At 40.1% G+C, this 23,900-nt stretch overlaps 1 protein-coding gene across 1 annotated transcript in view; it reads left to right on the plus strand.

Moving 5' to 3' along the window:
* The window catches only part of LOC124721796 (RNA exonuclease 1 homolog), a 225,800-nt gene that overhangs the window by 196,399 nt on the left and 5,501 nt on the right, over positions 1–23,900 (plus strand). Inside the window, exons 11-12 of the mRNA XM_047246918.1 lie at positions 13,571–13,877; positions 22,026–22,164. Of these exons, the coding sequence (XP_047102874.1) occupies positions 13,571–13,877; positions 22,026–22,164 (446 nt within the window). The remainder of the gene's footprint in view (positions 1–13,570; positions 13,878–22,025; positions 22,165–23,900) is intronic.

Genomic DNA, 23,900 nt, shown 5'->3' on the forward strand with positions numbered 1-23,900 from the left:
TTATTCTGTGGTGTGCTAGCCTTGAGTACAAGCAGAACTGCACTGGAGGCACTGGTAAAGTAAGAGAACCTGTATTTGTAAATGACAAGTCATACATATCCTGTCTATAACAGATATTAAAACACTAGCTCTTGCAGTATGTGTTTCCGTTTTAAGAGGACAATATGTTCCGATTATTTACCACTGTAAGAAGTTTTAAATAGTGAGAGTATTGCTCACCTTGTTACATAGCTCTCTCATCCATTTGTTCTACTTGAGTAATTTAATGCATTCACTGCACTGTGAGTCTCTCCCTTTCTGTTTTGTAAGAAATTATCTGTCAAGTACCTCATTATACCCTGATACCAACCATAAGGGGCACGTCAACACTGCTACAAGTCTTACCAAACGAGGTGGTGCAGTTACTCACATCCGGAAGGCAGTGGTTCAAATTCTTGTTCAGCCCTCCAGGTTTATGTTTTCAGTGATTCCGCTACATAAGTTAATGCAAATACTCTGGTTGTTCTTTTGTAAAGGAGAAAGCCAGTCTCATTCCCTATCCTTCCACACTCTGAGCTTATGCTCCATCTCTAATGACTATGTGCTCAGTGGGTTGTTAAACCTTCAGATGAGAAACCCGGAGGGGAGATGACATTCATTCCATGAAACAGTGTTAAGAAAATTCCGTGAACTGGTATTTGCGGCTGATTGCAGAAGGATTATACTGCCGCCAATGTACATTTCACATGAGGACTGATACGAGAAATTAGAGCTCATACAGAGGAATAGAGACAATGGTTTTCCCTTCACTCCATTTGCGAAAGGAACAGGAAAGGGAATAACTAATAGTAGTACAAGGTACCTTCTGTCATGCACTGTAAGGTGGCCTGTGGAGTGTATACATAAATGTAGTCATTGAGTGGTCATTATTACAGTATTTCCCAGTGAGCAAAAACTAAGAAAACATCTACAAAAGAAATCATGGCCCATATGGATGGACTCTGATTTCTTTTATCTTGTTTTCGTGGATCATAATCAAAATATGTTCGCAACAGTCCCTGCAGGTACTTCCATTTGATAATTTTTGAGAATATTTAATTGGAGAACAGATGTTTTTTTTATTACTTAAAAATGAACATGAGCTGTCACAACCACAAGAAACTTCTTTTTTATGAGATTACCATCTTCAGATCTACCACCATGATGGTAGACAGTGGTTATGAATGGAACAAGAACTACGACTCCCTGAACGCTAACTACTACAGTTTGGCAGTTAGTGTTCGGAGAGTTGTAGCTCTTGCACGATTCACTGTCACCATCTACCATCATGGTGGTAGGTATGAAGATGGTCTAAAACAGTCAAAAACCGGTAAGCTCATAAAAAAAGAAGTTTCTTGCGGTTGTGACCATTCATGTTCATTTTTAATTCCCATTTGTCTTCATGGGGTAGTTCCATGATACTTGCATGTTGACTGAACCTACCAGTAACAAATCTAGCAGCATGGCTCTGAATTGTTTCAATGTCTTCCTTTAATCCAACCTTATGGGGATCCCAAACACTCAAACAGTACTCAAGAATGAGTCACACAAGTGTTCTATGTATGGTCTCTGTTATATGTGAGCTACAGTTTCCTCAAAGTCAAACATTTGACTTCCCTGCTACCAACCTAACATGCTCCTTTCATTTCATATCACTTTTCAAAACTATATCTCACTATTTAATCAGTGTCACTGCGTCAAACACCACTAATACTGTTTTGAACATTACTGGGTGTTTCCTACTCATCTGCACTAATTTACATTTTTCTACGTTTAGATAAAGCTGCCATTCAGCATACCAAATAAAAATTCTGTTTAAATCATCCTGTATCCTCCTACAGTCATACAATGACAGCACTTTTGCGTACACTACAGTATCATCAAGAAACCGTCGTAGACTGCTGCTCACTTTATCCGCCAGATCATTTGATCATTTACGCATATAGAGAACAAGAGCAGTCCTATCACACTTCCCCTGAGCACTCCTGGTGATACCCTTTTCTCTTGTGAACTTACACTATTCAGGACAACGTACTGGGTTCTATTACTTATGAAGTCTGCGAGCCACTCGTGTATCTGTGAACCTATTCTGTATAATCATCCCTCTGTCAACAATTTGTTGTGAGGCACTGTGTAAAATGCTTTTAAGAAATCTTGGAATATGGAATCTGCCTGTTGCCCTCCATCTGTGGTTCACAAGTTATCATGCAAAAAAAAGAGCAATCTGAATTTCTCATGAGTGGTGCTTTCTAACTCAGCATTAATTTGTGGACAGCAGCCTTTCTGTCTTTTGGAAATTTATTATATTCAAACTTAGCATACGCTCAAGACTTTTGCAGATACCTGTAATTTTGTGGGTCCATTTTTTACTGTTCTTATAAACAGGAGTCGCCTGCACATTTTGCCATTTGCATGCGACTTCTTGCTGAGTGAGGGATTTGCTGTAAATGCCAGCTAAGTAAGGGACAAATGTTGAAGAGTACTCTGGACCTGGCGATTTATTTGGTTTCAACTCTTCCATTTGGTTCCAACTCTTTTATTTGGTTCCAACTCTTTCATTTGGTTCCAACTCTTTCATTTGGTTCCAACTCTTTCATTTGGTTCCAACTCTTTCATTTGGTTCCAACTCTTTCATTTGGTTCCAACTCTTTCATTTGGTTTCAACTCTTTCATCAACATCAGGGTCGCCTATTTCTATGTTCTCCATAGGGGAGTCTGTGTGATGGTCAAATTATTGTATGTCTGTACTATCCTCTTGCGTGAATGATTTTCTGAAACACAAAATTTGTAACTTCAGCTTTCCTTTTGTTGTCTTCTATTCACCTGAGACAGGTTGGCAAGTGACAGACTAGAAGCTTTCAGCCCACTTGATTATTTTAAATAAGACGAGAATTTGCTTGAGTGATCAGCAAGATCTTTCAGTAATGTATGATGGTGAAGGTTTTTGCATGCTTTGTACATCGATATATTTAGAGATGCAGGAATTTCTAATAACTTTTGCCTGTTCTTTTTTGAACTGAGAGTGCAACAGTCTTTCCTCAGTATATACCGGGTGATCAAAAAGTCAGTATAAATTTGAAAACTGAATAAACCACGGAATAATGTAGATAGAGATGTAAAAATTGACACGAATGCTTGGAATGACATGGGGTTTTATTGGACGGGTGGGGGGGGGGGGGGGGGGGACAGTTCATTAAATGTCCGACAGATGGCGCTGGACAGCAAAACGTCAGTGACTGCGCATGACAATCGTGTATAAAAGGAGCTGTAATGAGAGAGAAACAGATGTGCCAGCAGTCGCATCATGTTGATGTTACCTGAAAAGGTGCTTTTAGTGAAGCTGTATTATCAGAATGGGGAATGTGCTAGATCAGCATTACGATCCTATCGCCATAGGAAGGGGATTCAAACGGGTAAAGGTCCATCGACAAATGCACCTCAGCTGTGGCGAGAATGATTTCGAAGTTTGAAGCCACGGGTTGTTTAGACAATTAGACCCCCTAGTGGCCAACCAAGCACAAGGTGTAACACTGCTGAGGCAGTTCAGGAAGAAATGGAGACTGTACCGGGTTCGTCTATGCACGGGGAAGTCAGCGCTCGTGCAGTCGCACGTCGCACCGGCATTCCATACACTACTGTTTGGTTGCTATCCGTACAAAATCCATCGGCATCATGAACTGTTACCTGGCGATTTAGTGAAGCAGAGGGCATTTGCGGTGTGGGCATTTCATAAAGATGGCAAGATGACGATTGGTTGAGTAACATGTTGTAGACCGACGAAGCTCATTTCACGCTCCGAGGGTCTGTCAATGCCCACAGCTGCAGAGTTTGGCCTACCGAAAATCCTAGAACTGTCATGGAAACTCCATTGCACGACGAGAAAGTCACGGTATGGATTGGATTTACCACATCTACCGTTATCGGACCTTTTTTCTTTGAGGAAATGCGTGATTCTGGTTTTGTAACTGCTACCGTGACGGGTGAGAGGTACGCCGATATGTTACAGAATCGCATCATCCCCAGCCTGGCTGATAAACACCTGCTGGAACGTACGATGTTTATGCAGGATGGCGCTCCACCCCATATTGCTAGATGCATGAAAGATCTCTTGCGTGCGTCGTTTGGTGATGATCGTGTGCTCAGCCACCACTTTCGTCATGCTTGGCCTCCCAGGTCCCCAGACCTCAGTCCGTGTGATTATTGGCTTTTGGGTTATCTGAAGTCGCAAGTGTATCGCGATTGACCTACATCTCTAGGGATGCTGAAAGACAACATCCGACACCAATGCCTCACCATAACTCCGGACATGCTTTACAGTGCTGTTCACAACATTATTTCTCGACTACAGCTATTGTTGAGGAATGATGGTGGACATATTGAGCATTTCCTGTAAAGAACATCATCTTTGCTTTGTCTTACTTTGTTATGCTAATTATTGCTATTCTGATCAGATGAAACACCATCTGTCGGACATTTTTTGAACTTTTGTATTTTTTTGGTTCTAGTAAAACCCCATGTCATTCTAAGCATGTGTGTCAATTTGTACCTCTCTATCTACATTATTCCATGATTTATTCAGTTTTCAAATTTATACTGATTTTTTGATCACCCGGTACATAATTTTGTTTTTAAACAATGGTTGGTACATACATCCTCAATCTACTTACTCCGCAAATACTTCTCCAGAGCATGATTTAGGAACAGTTAAAATGTTGCCCATAAGTCATCTTCATCCACAATATTGAAAGTTATTGATGTCTATTCATTGCCCCCGTCAGTGGTTAGAGTCCTCCCTTGGGCGTGTGTGTGTGTGTGTGTGTGTGTGTGTGTGTGTGTGTGTGTGTGTGTGTGTGTGTGTGTGTTTTTTGTCCTCAGGCATAAGTTAGTTTAAGTTAGATTAAATAGTGTGTAAGCTTAGGGACCAGTGACCTCTGCAGTTTGGTCCCATAAGACCTTACCACAAATTCCCAATTTTCTATTCATTGTGCAAGTAGGATGCTAACAACTGCTAATCCTCTCTTCCACCACAAAAACTTTCGTACACTTCTGGATAACTTCATTCATTTAAATGACCATCATTGCTGTGATTACATGATGATGATCACAGATCCCTTTCTCTGTACTGACACTGTCAGTAAGGTCAAGTCTGTTTGAGTTTCGAAAAATGTGTTCAGAACTACTTCACAAAACAACCTGCAATGAATCCATAGATGTCCCAGTCTATACTTGCTATGTTAAAGCCACCGTCAATTAATATTGCACGATTGGGATACTTCTGCACTACTGACTGTAGAATTTCTTTGAATGACTATATGACTGTTATGGAGGAATCGGGTGGCCAGTAGAAACGTCAGAAAATTAACTTAAGTTCACCTAGACTGGAGTTGTCACACCCACATAACTTAGCAGTCAGATTCAATTTCAACCTTGATCAACAATATTTTTGTCAACTTCATTGAAGACTCACGCTCCCTATGGCACCTAACCTGCCTTTTCAGTATACGTTCCATGCCTCATTAAATATTTCAGGGCTTTCTTCTTCGTGTTTCGTGCAGCTCTTGAGTTCTGAGTATAATTTCAATGTGCCAACTTTCCTGAAGGGCAGTAAATTTGGGGACTTTCTTAGAAATGCTTCAGCACTATATTGTTAACATTATGACATTTGAAGCGTCTGTACTTTGCATGTGATCTGATTTTGCTCTCTGTGTATTGATTCACAACCACTAATCAGAGAACCTAGAACTATTACATAGGCTAAAAAACTCCCATGTGCACTCCGCAAGCACTCTGCCATCTTAGTAGCTGCTTTGTATTTTTAGTGCACCCATGATGTATCAAGAGCCATCCTACAATTCTCCACCCCATAACGCAGGTCCAGAAATCTGCAACCAAGTTCATCACAGAATCAATGTAGCCTCTGGTTGAGACCCTCGACTTGGCTCAAACAAAAGGACTCTGATCAATTCCAGGTGCAATACTGTAAATTGAAAGTTCTGGACCTCAGAACTGAAACAACATGCGTCACTGGCACCTACGTAAGCCTCGACTTGAAGACGTGACTGTACTTGCTCTCCCGATAGTGGCAGGTAGGACTGCCTCCAAATCTAGAATGAGGCCATCTGGCAGACATACTGAGTGCATGTTGGACTTCTTTCCAACCCTGGACAGTACTTCCCTTAGGAGCTCTATAACAAGCCTAAAATGGAGCTCCTGATACCTAGCAAACCCCTCCCTCATGTGACTGCATGGATCCTGCTGCAGGAGTGGCAGTTTGTTCACTCTCAGGTCAAATGGGGAGGGCCAGATGGGCGGTGCCCACATTTGCCCTCTGCCTAGAGTGAAGTGAATATTTTACAACCTGGCACTTACTCTGCAGTGAGCATGTTTTCCCACAACAGATACACTGGAATGTGCATTGGTAGCAGAGCTCATGGGTGAAAGAAGTGCCCCTTGATGTGTCTTATGTGACACGCCAGTTTCTCTGATGCTGCTACAGTCTAAGGCATGAGTCTGCAGGTAGCAGACCTTGGCCAACAGCATCCTCAGCCATTTGTGAACTGCAATGAGCTCCTCCTGTGACCACACATAGCATGCACACTCTTTCCAGCCTATTACTAAAATTCGAATGAAAGAATAGGAAAATGTAGATAAAAATGAGCCCTCCTGCCTTTTAGAGAAGGATTTGCCCTACCAAATCTGTTAAAAACACAGAAGCAAGCTACTAAAAAAACATAGCCTTTCACTAAGGCAGACAAGCAAAATGCCCATTTGCATCCACCTACCAAAGTAATTTGTGCCTGAAACATTACCACAATGCGTAATATAAATGGTAAACTGCTCTGAGACTCAAATAGAAGTAATAAACCCGCTGAAAGTATTCCCGATAAAGCTGTGGATAACCAAAACCAGTTTTATTAAATTATGCTCATGGCTGCATACAGTACAACCCACATGAGAAGTACCCTAACTTGAATGGCTAAAACCAACTGGCAGTGTGGTTAAGACCTGACATTGTACCAGTATGAATAGCTGTCGATGCCATACAGTTATAAACTACACATTGTGCAGTACCCATCTGTAGGTTAGTGTATTAGCCTTGCTGCATTGTAGGTGTACACATCATACAAGTGAGGCTGTTGCTGTGTTTGATAGTGAATAGAACAACATGAGTATGTGGAAGCCAATTAATCCTGTTAACCACATTAAGTTGCTGTGTGAAAAGGCCCATGAAATTTACATATTGGATAATGGAAAGTAAGCATCACCCCGTAGCTATTCTGACATGTCCACTGAGTGTGCCATATGAAATTCTTCCCCTAAGATAGGGACAGACAATTTATTTTTGATATTAATTGGATTGGAGGATATGCTGTTTGCATGCAAGTTATATGATATCATAATTGAAAAAAGTTTCTGGGCACATAGGTGAAACACATGTGAACACAATTGAGAGGAATTCTGACTGTGTGTCTGATGACAGAGACAAAACAGTATGTGAATGTTAAGAGTTCCAACAGCACTGAACTGTCATATCCAGCAACTGAAGGAACTGTAAGTCAGTCAAAGTCAGTGCACACCTTCACTCCTAAAAATAATACTGCTGCAGAGTACTGGTGGCTGAACACTGAATAACCTTTATGAGAATAATTGCAGCTACAGTAATGATGTGCTTTTGGGTGGCTAGAGGAATTGTTGATTGCATTTTTCTGTACAATGTTTTGACAGCCAACCCAGTTGTCATCTTCAGTTGCTACAAACTGTGTTGTTACATTTACTTTCTACCTAGACTGCAGCCAGAATATTGAAAATAAGAAATGAATAAACAGCTGGTGTGGTGCAGTCTGTTTATAGGTCCACACACTGTTACGCGATAAATATGGCTGTTTCCACACATGGTATATTAGTGAACAAGCTTTATCTTTGTGCAGTCAGTACAAAATCTCTGTGCCATACATCTTGTTGATTATTATACTTGCAAACTGACAAACCACAGGTCACATTACGTGAGTCATATTTCGTCATCCGCATTCACTCTGTTATCTACAACCAACTTTCTTCATGAAGATACAGAGATTTGTTAACAAATGTGTGTCATAGATCTGGTTAAAAGTTGGTATTACTGTTGCAGCATTTGCTAATGTGATGACTGTTGCTTTTGGCACTGGACTACTGCAGATTCACCGAAAAAGATTTAATGTGTCTACATGTTTCCCTTGTCAAGTGTGCGTAGTGTTCCATTCCACTGTGTTTTAATCACTTCATTAAAACTTCACATTTACACTTTGATGACAAATAAGAGAAGAACTTACAATGTTGTCACAACTTCAATTTTGGGAGATATGTCTCTGTAAGTACTGCATGTGTGAACATACACTCCTGGAAATGGAAAAAAGAACACATTGACACCGGTGTGTCAGACCCACCATACTTGCTCCGGAAACTGCGAGAGGGCTGTACAAGCAATGATCACACGCACGGCACAGCGGACACACCAGGAACCGCGGTGTTGGCCGTCGAATGGCGCTAGCTGCGCAGCATTTGTGCACCGCCGCCGTCAGTGTCAGCCAGTTTGCCGTGGCATACGGAGCTCCATCGCAGTCTTTAACACTGGTAGCATGCCGCGACAGCGTGGACGTGAACCGTATGTGCAGTTGACGGACTTTGAGCGAGGGCGTATAGTGGGCATGCGGGAGGCCGGGTGGACGTACCGCCGAATTGCTCAACACGTGGGGCGTGAGGTCTCCACAGTACATCGATGTTGTCGCCAGTGGTCGGCGGAAGGTGCACGTGCCCGTTGACCTGGGACCGGACCGCAGCGACGCACGGATGCACGCCAAGACCATAGGATCCTACGCAGTGCCGTAGGGGACCGCACCGCCACTTCCCAGCAAATTAGGGACACTGTTGCTCCTGGGGTATCGGCGAGGACCATTCACAACCGTCTCCATGAAGCTGGGCTACGGTCCCGCACACCGTTAGGCCGTCTTCCGCTCACGCCCCAACATCGTGCAGCCCGCCTCCAGTGGTGTCGCGACAGGCGTGAATGGAGGGACGAATGGAGACGTATCATCTTCAGCGATGAGAGTCGCTTCTGCCTTGGTGCCAATGATGGTCGTATGCGTGTTTGGCACCGTGCAGGTGAGCGCCACAATCAGGACTGCATACGACCGAGGCACACAGGGCCAACACCCGGCATCATGGTGTGGGGAGCGATCTCCTACACTGGCCGTACACCACTGGTGATCGTCGAGGGGACACTGAATAGTGCACGGTACATCCAAACCGTCATCGAACCCATCGTTCTACCATTCCTAGACCGGCAAGGGAACTTGCTGTTCCAACAGGACAATGCACGTCCGCATGTATCCCATGCCACCAACGTGCTCTAGAAGGTGTAAGTCAACTACCCTGGCCAGCAAGATCTCCGGATCTGTCCCCCATTGAGCATGTTTGGGACTGGATGAAGCGTTGTCTCACGCAGTCTGCACGTCCAGCACGAATGCTGGTCCAACTGAGGCGCCAGGTGGAAATGGCATGGCAAGCCGTTCCACAGGACTACATCCAGCATCTCTACGATCGTCTCCATGGGAGAATAGCAGCCTGCATTGCTGCGAAAGGTGGATATACACTGTACTAGTGCCGACATTGTGCATGCTCTGTTGCCTGTGCCTATGTGCCTGTGGTTCTGTCAGTGTGATCATGTGATGTATCTGACCCCAGGAATGTGTCAATAAAGTTTCCCCTTCCTGGGACAATGAATTCACGGTGTTCTTATTTCAATTTCCAGGAGTGTACATTGTTTCAAATAAATATTAACTTTGGGCCAAATAATACCTCATTTGCAACTGTTGTGAATCTGCTGTTCATAATTGTCTTGTACAAGATATTGTTTCTTCAGTGACATTTGCTTCTGCTGTCTTCAAATTCATTATCATCAAATATCAATTTCAGCCAAATGCAGAGTTTTTGAAGTAAGTGCCATTAATGGGCTACATGATGCACACATCTCAGTATTTTAAAATTATTTTTACTTGATTAGGCCATTTGACTTGGAGTACTTGGCTTGTTAGAGGTGCAATAGCCTCAAACTGCTCCCTGAATACTGATATTGTGTATATTTTCTCATTTTTATATGGCTTATTCTTTCTCATTGATATTTCAGATACTGTGTTGGTTGTATTTTATCTTCCCATTATTAGCAAGAGAACAATGACAGTTAATACTCTGAAGTGAAGCTATATTACTGTAGTTATTAACATTATAATGTTCACAGTATAAACCTGTGTTTACTGTTCCTGTTTTTGTATAATTTTTCATTTTTTATTCCTTATTCACCTTTACCGAATTCATACATCGAAGAAGATCAAACACACTGCTATGTTTTAGTTGATATGATTAATTTACAAAGGACACTCTTCTGAGTTTTAAAAATTCAGTACTGTAAATGGACCCATTATTTGTTTATAAAATGTTTTGGTTACTACACTTGAAATATCTGAAGCAAGCAGCTAACACACTAGACACCTTTAAATGTCTTAGGGCACATTTCACAAGAACCAGGCAGAACATGCCTCTTTTCTTTACAAAATGATCTTGATTGTTGGTGTGCAATATATCAATAAGTGAGATCTACCCACTTAAATACATATATTTGAAGAGGATTTAGATGGTTACAGCTGCCTACAGGAGTAGCAGCATACAAAGTTTTCTGGCCATTGTAGTGTTTTAAGCAAACAGGATCTTGTCTGTTCCACAGTTGCTGGTAGGTTATATAATTATTCACTTATCACTGAAATAGATATTTATTTATTGTCAGTAAGCTGTGAGGCCTTCTGTGAACCTTGCAAAGTGTAACTTAATGACACCTGGTGTAAAGTAGGAGGCTGTCTTTAATCATGCCTGGAGTCCACTTCCGCCCCTCACTGTCAGTTTCCTATTACATTTAGCAACTAAAAAGCAGTATTTTTAAAATTAATCTTTGTTATTATTTTAATGAGCTCTGTAATTTTTCAACAATAGACAGGAAGGGGTAAGCAGGATAACAGGCTTGGCTGCTCCACAATTTTCCTTTTCTGTATCTAAGAGATCCTTTTGCTGAACATATTTGCTCTATTTGATTCAGAATTAAGCACTGGAACAGACAAAATATGATCATGAACTGAAATTCCTCTGGCTGATTCTCTGAGCAACATATACACCATTAATTATACAACCTAAAGTGAGACAGGTCCGTTATTTATAAAACTACCTTTTACACCTTCAAAGGCAATGAATGTGGTGTCATTTACAAGGTATCAGAGAATGCAGAAACTCAGATAAAGTGTGTCAAAGATAGAGCAGTCATGGAGGCTTGTATAGGTCATAGTACAGCAAAATAGTTCTTACTTTATGTACTGTGACGTTGTTGTTGAAGTACAGGGGCATGTGTCATAGGCAAGATAAGTTATGAAAGTGAGGGACAGCAACCAGCTGTTGGTGACACAAAAATCCTGTAGGTGCTCTATCTCATTTTAGACAAAAAGAAAATATAATTCACGCAAAAATACCACATAGTGCATAAGTGCATATACTAAAAAGTGACAATGAAATAAATTGGCTAATACTTCTATCCTGCCATTTCCATTGTAAAATGATTACCTTGACTTTCAAATGTGAATAAGACAACAATGTTACTGAAATGACTGGCCAGTGTATCTAGTCATGATGTATTTAATGAAGTTGAGTACTAAAATAAAACTCAAGGCTCTTCTAATGCAACCATTGGAAGTCTCATGTTGACCTATTAATGCCACGTTATTAAGAACCAGTTCTCCTACCTCTCATCTTCTCTAAGTGGTGATTGGTGTACAGGCAATAGGATACTGTTTGTCAAATTTGTTAAATTTTTGTACTACTCTGTGCTGTAAAATTCAGACAAACAAGGAATGCAGCACATAGACTCACAATTTTCTTTCACTGCACATTGTTTTTTATATTCATACATTTCATGAAATTTTTGTCCAACTGTTTTGCTATTTTGCCTGTCCATAATTTTTCTTGCCCACTATGTGATGAAAAAAGTGAAGCACCCAGAAAACATGGTCAGATGGAAACGTAACTTAGTACATGTACACACCATCAGTGGGTATGTAAATGATCAGATTTGCAATTGTCTGTGACAGGTAGACAAGCCACTAGAGTGCATTAGTACTGCTTGAGGTTAGTGTTGTTGCCAGGCCTGGCAGGATGTAAAATGGGTGTCAACAGCATCAGATGTTCAGTGATCACTGTGAAGGGCATGGATATGCTGTGTGAGGCTGTGTTATTAGCATCTGACATGGTTTGAAAGGGAACTCATTTTAGGTCTCCATTTGGCCTGCAGGTCAAATCGTGCAGTATCCATATTTGCAGGTCATAAAAATGTGACAGCGGCCTGCTGGTGAACGGCATGGGAATGTTGGGGCAGGAATACTCATTGACCATGGCTGACTGCCACAAGGGAGGATCACTGCATTGTGCCCCGACCACATCACAACCCGTTCATGTCTATGCCAGAACAATAATAGACAATGGACTCCATGCAACATTCTGAGTCATCCTGCATTGTTGATCAGAGACTAGCAGCAGCTGGAATAGGGAATTATGATCCCATGCGTAGGCTGCCATTAACACCACAGCACAACCACTGCATTTGGGATGGTACCATGACTGAGAAGCTTGGACTGCTGATGTGACGTCACATAGTGTTCAGTGAACAATCGCAGTTCTGCATTACCTCTGACTCTCACCATCGGTGACTATGGTTGTGACCTGGTGAGAGGTACTATTCTTCCAATGTTTTCAAGAGGCACAGTGGTGTTTGTTATTCCTGGCATGTTGATGAGGGGAGGCAGTTGGTATGACTTCAGGTAATAATGGTTGGTAGTGATCTCTTATGGCACAACGGTATGCCACTGGCATCCTTATGTGATACGTGTCATGTGGCAATATGGTACTGCCACTTTTCAACAGGTCAGTGCATGTCCACCCATGGCATGTGCCTTTATAAACTATCTGCATGATGTTGAGGTACTTCTGTGGCTAGCACAATCCCCAGATCTGTCCCCAGTTGAAAATGTAGAACCAGCTCGAACTTCAAATTCATGCTAATGCTTGTATCCAGGATACCAGGAACCAGTTACAACAGTTGTGGGACAGATTTCCTTGGGAGAGGATACAATGGCTTTATACACCCTTCCCAACTGGTTCAGTGCGTACAGCCAGGCCAGAAGGGGTGCGAAATTATCCCAATAACTTGCCTCATACTGCCAAGGTTTTTATAGATTTGGCTCGATTTTGTGATCACTGCAATAACACACACACACACACACACACACACACACACTCTCAACGTATGAAGTTCCATTTCGTTTCCTGCAACCTTTTTTCCTCAGGTGGTGTAATTTAACTGTAAATCTATTTTCAGTCCTTTACAACAGTATCTGATTCATGCTTTTTTTGGCTTAAGTTGCAAGTAAATTAAAGAAAAGGCCAGAATTGCAATAATTGTTCCAGTTGTCTTTTATTTTTCTAGTTAATGGCTCGTGGCAAGAGAGGTACCTCTGTTGCAGTGAAGGCATTGGTGCAGCAGGATGTAATCATAGTGATTGCCATGTGTCATCAAATTTCAATCCAAGTAACCTCCGAGGATTTGTGAGGACTCTACCAAGGGAAACAGAGGTTGCAGATGGTGACTATGGAGTGTATGCACTGGACTGTGAGATGTGTTACACAACAATGGGACTGGAATTAACCAGAGTCACTGTCATTGATCGAAAGTACAAAACTGTTTATGAAACTCTAGTGAAACCAAAAAATCCAATAATTGATTATAATACACGGTAAATCAATCTTAGTCTTTTTTTCCATTTTTTAGCACTTGCTAGTATACTGAAAAACAGTTTACGAGTTTTGACATATGTTGTAGCGTATCTTTCCGATATTGATCAATTTTTAAGTGAAACATGTAAACTTATTTTTAATATATGCAAATCGCTGTCGTCAACCTATTGTATAGTCTTTCCATCAAAAATGTTTGACAAATAACAACTAAAGTAAAATGTACTATGTTTTTCCAGCATTACTTTAATGTTTTACATTTTGGTACTCATGTTTCTTTTTGTGTATAAATATGATTTTGTTACAAGATGTCTTGTGGCATATATTGTAATTTATATGCCTAAATATGTACCACACACAATTGATGATGCCAGTTGAAGTAACTGTAACAGGAATAACCTCCAGTTTTATGTGGCTTGATTGTGGATTCATGGTGAAACCTTGTAAATAGTTTCACAAGAAAACACACTTTGTTGCCTATGTTTCACAAAATTTTATTTTATGTGTGTTGCATTTCAGGTTTCAAGCCCATTATCTAGTGTTTCTGCTTCAAAGACATTACATCTACAGGGTGTTACAAAAAGGTACGGCCAAACTTTCAGGAAACATTCCTCACACACAAATAAAGAAAAGATGTTATGTGGACATGTGTCCGGAAACGCTTAATTTCCATGTTAGAGCTCATTTTAGTTTCATCAGTATGTACTGTACTTCCTCGATTCACCACCAGTTGACCCAGTTGAAGGAAGGTAATGTTGACTTTAGTGCTTGTGTTGACATGCGACTCATTGCTCTACAGTACTAGCATCAAGCACATCAGTACGTAGCATCAACAGGTTAGTGTTCATCACGAACGTGGTTTTGCAGTCAGTGCAATTTTTACAAATGCGGAGTTGGCAGATGCCCATTTGATGTATGGATTAGCGCGGGGCAATAGCCGTGGCGCGGTACATTTGTATCGAGACAGATATCCAGAACAAAGGTGTCCCAACAGGAAGACGTTCGAAGCAATTGATCAGCGTCTTAGGGAGGACGGAACATTCCAGCCTATGACTTGCAACAAGAGAAGACCTAGAACGACAAGGACACCTGCAATGGACGAGGCAATTCTTTGTGCAGTTGACGATAACCCTAATGTCAGCATCAGAGAAGTTGCTGCTGTACAAGGTAACATTGACCACGTCACTGTATGGAGAGTGCTATGGGAGAACCAGTTGTTTCCGTACCATGTACAGCGTGTGCAGGCACTATCAGCAGCTGATTGGTCTCCACGGGTACATTTCTGGGAATGGTTCATCCAGCAATGTGTCAATCCTCATTTCAGTGCAAATGTTCTCTTTACAGATGATGCTTCATTCCAACATGATCAAATTGTAAATTTTCACAATCAACATGTGTGGGCTGATGAGAATCCGCACGCAATTGTGCAATCACGTCATCAACACAAATTTTCTGTGAATGTTTGGGCAGGCATTGTTGGTGATGTCTTGATTGGTCCCCATGTTCTTCCGCCTACGCTCAATGGAGCACGTTATCATGATTTCATATGGGATACTCTACCTGTGCTGCTAGAACATGTGCCTTTACAAGTACGACACAACATGTGGTTCATGCACGATGGAGCTCCTGCACATTTCAATCGAAGTGTTCGTATGCTTCTCAACAACAGATTCAGTGACCGATGGATTGGTAGAGGCGGACCAATTCCATGGCCTCCACGCTCTACTGACCTCAACCCTCTTGACTTTCATTTATGGGGGCATTTGAAAGCTCTTGTCTACCCAACCCCGGTACCAAATGTAGAGACTCTTTGTGCTCGTTTTGTGGATGGCTGTGATACAATACGCCATTCTCCAGGGCTGCATCAGCGCATCAGGGATTCCATGCGACGGAGGGTGGCTGCATGTATCCTCGCTAACAGAGGGCATTTTGAACATTTCCTGTAATGTAACAAAGTGTTTGAAAGTCACGCTGGTACGTTCTGTTGCTGTGTGTTTCCATTCCATGATTAATGTGATTTGAAGAGAAGTAGTAAAATGAGCTCTAACATGAAAAGTAAGTGTTTCCGGACACATGTCCACGTAACATATTTTCTTTCTTTGTGTGTGAGGAATGTTTCCTGAAAGTTTGACCATACCTTTTTGTAACACCCTGTATATTATGAAACAGTTAATTTACAGCCAACAAAGAAATGAAGTTGTCATTCAAAATACATCAAGATCTTACAATGTACAACAAAGAAATTAAGTTTACGTATAAGCATGTTTTATAATCTGAACGTAAAATCCATTTGGTCATGCTGTAGCCATTCTAGATGGCCCTACTAATGAACGGTTACTGAATGACTGAACAGATTTCACTCTCATACAGGTTCTGGATTCTGCCAGGATAGCTGCTGAAGGAAAATCGTGTTGTTACATTTGATACCAGCTCAGGCTTGCAAGGCCAGTGTCAGTTCAATTTTTTTTTTTATTTGGTCATGCCATTTTGTAACACAGCATAACAAATTACTGGATGGGCATCCACAGCCAAACTTCTGCATGTTGAATAAAAACAGCTGCAGTTGTTATAAATTCTTTGTTAAAGATGTGACTGGTTTCTGTAATTTTAAACTACATCATCAGATGCAAATGTGAATAAAAAGAAGATAGAGGCCAAATATTTACATTATGTGATCAGGCCACTTTTACAGTCTGATCCTAACCTTCTGTTTCAAATTTGAAAAATTTCACAAAAAGTGGTAGTCATGTATTTGAGAGAGAGAGAGAGAGAGAGAGAGAGAGAGAGAGAGAGAGAGAGAGAGAGAGAGAGGGAGAGGGGGGGGGGGAGGGGAGTGGAGGGGGGGGGGGGCAGGCATGACACTGGAACCTATGAACAAATGGGATGAGAGAAAAGACTATAAAATTCACCAGAAATGGGGGGGACAAAGTATAGAGCAACAGTACTTCAACTGAAGCTGTCCTAGCATGGAACACTGCAACTGCCATACACTGGCTGATTGAATATCAAAGCATAGGCCCCACAGGGAACACCGCATGCATGGAAGCATGAATAAGCTCTGATAAGTTTAAGGAAGTGGTTGGGAACCAGGCGTACAATAATAAACATACAATAAAAATAGCAATTGCCAAGTGAATAACTTATAAGCATAAGAATAAAAGCGTAGAACCTGATGAGGGTCATTTACATGTATAACATTTACACTTAAATAATCTTTAAAAAGGGGGGAATAGCCCTAGTAAAGCACCCAAGAACAGAAGAAAAGGGACAGAGGGTGATTATGAACAAGGCTCTATAAGTAATCAAAGTTTTCCAAAACAGCTTTATGCTTTAATTCATTTTAGAATTCGTTGTTTGGTTTGCAGGTTGGCTTAATGCACAAAAGATCTCCGACCCTTCCAAGACATTAAGAACGCCATCACTGCGTTTCATATGTAAAATTGAGAGAGCAGGTGTAATACGAGAAATTGAGTGACCAATTTCAAATAAATGCAAACGCAGGGCAGAACTGGAACCCGAACCAGAAATATGTTCTTTAAACCTAATTGCAAAGATCTTCCACTTTGGCCTATATACTTAGACTGGCAATCTTCACCGGTGATGATGTAAACACCTGACGACTTGTGGGACTACTGTTTCACACTCTTCCTATGTTTAAACAACAGCCTGTTATTATTGGGAATGAAATCTGATGGAACGATATCTTTTGTAGCCAACTGTATACCCACTCTATCTGAAACCCTTCCATAGTACAGCATCCTATGATAAATGTTCCCAGGGCCATTCTCCTGCAGAAGGAATAATGTAGACAAAATATCCTGTTGACCCTGGGTCAGTGCAGTCATGTGGCTTGTTTCCTTTTTCTTTTTTAATATGCTCTTGTTAATATTCTGGACAAAATCTATTTGGTACCCATTAGTATTAGCAGTATTAACAAGAACATTTTAAAAAATAGAAAGGAAAAGAGTCAAATGATTGCTCTGACTCAGGGTCAACAGGATATTTCATCAACATTATTCCCTGTGTGGGACAGGGGGCTTAGGAATGTTTCTTATCATAGGATTCCATGCTATGGAGGGTTTCAGATATCTTCCCAACATATTTCTTTCCTAAGAATAATGGGCTGTGGTTTAAACACAGGGAGAGGATGAAACGGGAGCTCTACATGTTGTCAGGTGTTTGCAGCATTGCCTGTGATGATTGCCAGTCTAAGTACATAGGCCAAACTGGAAGGTCCTATGAAGTTATGATCAGGGAACATATTTCTGATTTGGGTCCCACTTCTGCCTTGAGTTTACATGTATCTGAAATGGGTCACTCAGTTTCTTGCATTACATCTGGTCTCACAATTTTGCATACAGAATGCAAGAATAATGTTCTTAATATGTTGGAAGAGTTGAAGCTGTTTCATACATTAAGAAAACCTTCAAACTAAACACAACATTCTCAAACTGAGTTAAGGCATAAAGCCATTTGGCCAGCTTTGATTACTTAAATAAATAGCCTGGTTCATTCGTTCTCTCCCCCTCACCTCCTCTTACTTGGTGCCTTTACTATGGCTATTCGCCCTTTTTAAACGTCTTTTTAAATTATTTTTTTTGGAAGTTTTAAGGAAATTGTAACAGTTTTCAAGATTATTTAATTCTAAATGTTATGTTTGTGAATGGCTACCAACAGGTTCCAGGCTTTTATCTTTATGTCTATAAGTTATTCACTTGGACAGTTGCTACTTTTATTAGTATGCTTATTTTCATACACCCAGTTCCTTAAAGTTAACAGAGGTTATTCATGCTTCTGTGCATGCGCCACTTCCTGTGGAGTTTGTTTTGATGTCCAGTCTGTGTATGGCAGTCGCAGCATTCCATGCCAGTGCAGCTTCAGCCGAGGCACTGTTTATTCTATACTTTGTCCCTCCCCATTCCTGGTGGTGTTTTATAGTCTTTCCTCTCATCCTGTTCATTCATAAGTCCTAGTTTCACACACCCGCCTTTTTTCGATCCATAACTATTGCTTTTTGCATAATTTTCCGAATTTTAAAAAGAGGCTTGGGATTGGACTGTACAAGTGGCCTGACTGCATAATGTAAGTATTCGGTTTTCTGGATGCTTTCTATGTGTGTCATATGGTCTTTGCGTAATATTGTTCATGGTCTGTTTCTGATGATCTAAATTAAAATTATGAAACAGTCGTCCCGTTAACAAGGGATTTATAAGATGAGCAGCAGTTTTATTCGACATACATCCTTCCAATGTTCCTCTTCAGGGTAATGAAACTGCTGGATTCTGATGACAGTCTTCTCTATATATGATGCTATTATGATTGTCATGCATCAACCGAAGTCCCTGTTCTGGAACATCATTGGACATGACTGTAGACAAGGTCGTACAGAAGGCCGTTTCCTTTACTACATCGGCAGGTATTTGTCAGGCAACAGTAAATTAGCAGCATTATCCTGCAGCAATACGTCAGTTTTGTATGGCAGTTCTTTATGGTCATTTGTTTAACCTGTTGAACCTGGGTCTTCAGGAGATGCTGGCTGATAAACACATGCATGGACTGGAATCTGTGACAGCAGGGACATTAACAAGCTTGTAGCCATCCTACCTGTTCATATTGTTGGAGAATTGAATTGTCTTGATAACCTCTCTTACTTTGCACTCCTGCATCCATGGTAGCTGAACAAGCACAAGAACTCTTGAAATTTGATGGATTGGCCACAGTTGGTGTTAACGAGTAAAATACATCAATTCACCTTTGTTGTAGGTTGCATCAGATATTGCAGAAGAGTTTTTGATACTGGAATAGTTACTATCATTATTATAAATCACACTAGTACCAAACATTGGAAACTCCAGGTAGTAATATCAACAATGTAGAAGAAGGTAGACTGCTATTTACTGGAAAGAAGACATGTCAAGTTGCAGACATTCACGATTAAAAGACACTACACTCGCATATAGCTTTCAGCCACAGCCTGCATCAGCGCACACACACACACACACACACACACACACACACACACACACCAAGAAGCAATTAGAGAATGCCCTTGGCTACAACTTCTGTTGTGTTTACCATTGTCGTATGACTCTGGGATTTCAGGTGTTGGTTACAACTATCAGCTGCAGATAGCAGTCGTGACTCTATATGTAACTGTTCTGATTCAGTTTCATTGCATATTTTATTTCTCCGTACAGCGTATTCATTTTACGCAATGGACTGGTGGAAACTAGCAATGAAAATGCACAGAAAAGTGATGAAACTAGTTTGATCCTTCTAAGTGAGCTCAACACTGCATGTTAAGAGGAAGTGTGAAATTATGTTAATGCTGAACTTCCAATATCACTCTTTTCTGTGTGCAACTGTTTGGCTATCAATCACTTTGGTATTCTCGTCCAAGTATATAGACATTTGGGCAGAGGATTCACTTTCTGATCTTTGTGTCAGTGTTGCTCAGTCTCTAAATGAAACTTGTATGTCTCTGTTTATTGTTGCTATCTACATGTAAGCACCAGCAATATGACATATGCCACTGTTGCACATTTAAGAGGGTAGATTCCTATTGTATATGCAAGGTGGTACTCAAAATCTAAAGTAAACTGATTTACACCACTATTTCTATTAACATTCAGTCTTGGTAAACACAATACTGTTGAGCAGGAAAGCCTTTTAATCCATAAGACATTTCACACTTTTGTAGCATGAGGTAATTCCAACCCTGGAAAATGTTGATATTGTTCTGATTTATATACTGAGAAATTGGTATTATTTTGGACTCTTGAGTGTGATACCAGTTTATTTTGTCAATGTCACTCCCCTCATCTATTTGAGTCATGTGTGTGTCACTAATTTAACTTTTACTTTTTGTGAGATGTATTCAAGTAACATGTGTGAAACGATTGTTTGTTCTTAAGTGTAGTTTTTTTTCCCCTTCATAAATATCTGTTGTAGATTCTGCATTTCAGTTTTTTTAGTGTTGTGTCTGTTATGTTGTCTTACCCTTTTCACACATCATGATGTTACACATGTGAGATAAATTAATTAAATTATTTTTTGGCTTTCCAATTAGAAGCTCATGATGGGCATATGGCTTTATGACTGACGTCTCGAACTACTCATTATTACCTCATATGTTATGTAAATTTTAAGAATATAATTTTTTCTAGAGACAGTATTTGCAGTGGAAAATCCTGTGGATTGTAAGTATTACTTTAAATTGATGGACCACCGTTTATCCAGAAGTTGGAGTTCTGTGATCGGAGAAAAGTCTGTGTGCAAGTTCGGTCAGCCATTCTCTTAGTAACTGAGAAAAAAAGTAGTAAGCTTTATTTGCAACATTTCTTTGGGTACACATGGTGCATATAGAGTAATTTCTTCATATTTCTAATCATTTTACATATAGAGTAATTTATTATGGTATTTATAATCATTTCAGTGTCCAGTGTCAGAAAGGTGTTTAATTTCTTATATCATCAGAAAAAATGGATGTTTTGTTATACTTGGGAGCAGTAAAAGTGATGTTTTGACTGGCAAGTAAGAAAGGGATCCATTCCATCTTTTATCCACTGTTTCATACTTGCCCTAGTTTTCAGTCAGTGGGGGAAAATCAAGTGGAAGCATTCAAGTTTCAGCACCTGCTGTAAAATCTTTTCAACCAAACAATACTGTAGACAACTGGCAGCAATACCTCCACTATTGTACTTGTGTAGCTGTGGGAGAGTTATTTCAAGGGGAAAAAATCAGCTATGGTTCCAAAATAAAATTATCTGTGGAAAAAAAGTGGAAAAGATTATGAAGAACATGAATGAGTCATGTTACAGCAGATATCTGGAACAACTGCAGTGTTGCCTCATAAGTCATGTCAATGGTAGATACATGTGTAGTAATTGTTGTTCTGGTATGATGCTATGGCAGGTGCAATGCAAGTGATAACTGTGAAAACAGTGAGCACTTCCTGTAACATGTATAGTGGATAATGTGTCAATAGCAATACAGTAAGAAGAGAACACAACAGGCAGGAGAGCTGACATCTCTCAGTTGGCAACCTGTGTGGCAGCTCCACAGAATGATAGAATAATCAAATTGTTTATTATTGCCATTGTTACATGAGGAGAAAGGATTCTTATACATTTTTTTGTTTTTAATTTCAGCTTTAGTGGTATAACAGAGGAGCAGTTACGGGATGTTACAACTTCAATATATGATGTACAGTCTGCATTATTGAGTTTCATTAACTCCCAGACAATTTTAATTGGGCATAGTCTGGACAGTGACTTCAGGGCACTGAAGGTATTGTGTATTTCATATTAAATCACTTTCTCTGTCGTGTACCAGAGTAATGGTAACATCATAGCTAAAAATAAATTAAGCTCTTAAATATTTAATACATTTGTTGTTTCAAATATTGAGAGTGTGCTAAGAAAAACATAGATAATGAAAATTTGAACAACAATACATAGGAAATTTCAAAGCAGTTTGCCTCACATTGACAATGATAGATAACTGAAAGTCGGAGAATAGAAAGGAGGAAGGTTTGGAGAACATAGAAAGAAAAGGACATAGTGTCAGTGAAATTAGAGCCAAAATATTGCTACTTCACTTAGAGAATTAAAAGGGCAGTGTTGTGCTATCGGCCTTGCTTATAATCATTCTAGTATTCACATGCAGTGATTTGGAGAACCATACTGAGTATTACCTTCTCTATGCTAGTGGGCATGGTGAAGGAGGTGAAAAATGTGTTTCCTCTTGATCTTGGCCACCAATAACGACAGTAGTTGAAGTATTTGCTGCTTTATTGCAGTTTGTTGTTTTCATTCTTCCATTCCCTTAGAGAACACAGTAAGTTACTTTGTCAGTTTCTGGTTATGTTTTATTATGTTTTAGCTCATATTTTGTATTATGCCTGTCAAAACTCAGGCTGTACTCATGTGCATCAAATTATTAGTGACATATCCACAGTTTGTTTCTGTGTTGGTCTCCTGTGCAGGCAGTAATGGTGAGATTCTTCTTTTTCTTTTCATTTTCCTCATATTCTGAATCAAGAAAATGTTTGCCTTAAGTTTATATTTTCATTTTCATTAAGGTCTATGCAACCAACCTTAAATGTTGAAATATTATATACAGTGGGTTTTTTTAGGTCCATATTTTTTTCTGAAACATAGTAAACCCCTTAGACATTACCTCAGTCAACATTTTTTTTTTGCTATGTTAAGCTTTCTTCGCAGACAGTTTTTGTGGTGCAGAGTCAACTAACTGCTTAACTTAAGTATTGTGGCATGAGTGGGGCAGTGCACAAATGGTTTAATTCATACTTAACTGGAAGAATGCAGAAAGTTGAAAGTAAAAGTACAGATAGTCTACAAAAACCAGCAGAGTCCTGTAACTGAGGAGGTATCAAGAATGGTGTCCCACAGGGTTTAGTCTTGGGTCCCTTATTGTTCTTAATATATATTAACGACTTGCCACTCTATATTCATGAAGATGCAAAATTAGTTCTTTTTGCTGATGATACAAGTATAGTAATCACACCCAAGAAGCAAGAATCAGCAGAGGAAATTGCAAATAATGTCTTTCAGAAAATTATTAAGTGGTTCTGTGCACATGGACTCTCACTAAATTTTGAGAAAGCACAGTTTATACAATTCTGTACAGTAAATGGCATAACACCATTGATAAATATAGACTATGAACGGAAGTCTGTTGCTAAGGTAGAAGACTCAAAATTTATGGGTGTGTGCATTGATGAGAAATTGAATTGGAAGAAACACATCGATGATCTGCTGAAATGGTTAGGTTCAGCTACTCATGCTATTGGGGTTATTGCAAATTTTGGCGATAAACATATCAGTAAATTAGCCTACTATGCCTATTTTTATTCGCTGCTTTCATATGACGACATATTTTGGGGCAATTCGTCATTAAGAGAGGAAGTATTCATTGCACAAAAGCGTGTAATCAGAATAATAGCTGGAGCCCACCTAAGACCACCTTGCAGACATTTATTTAAGGAACTTGGGATATTCACA

The sequence above is a fragment of the Schistocerca piceifrons genome, chromosome X (assembly GCF_021461385.2).
Source record: "Schistocerca piceifrons isolate TAMUIC-IGC-003096 chromosome X, iqSchPice1.1, whole genome shotgun sequence".
NCBI lineage: Eukaryota > Metazoa > Arthropoda > Insecta > Orthoptera > Acrididae > Schistocerca > Schistocerca piceifrons.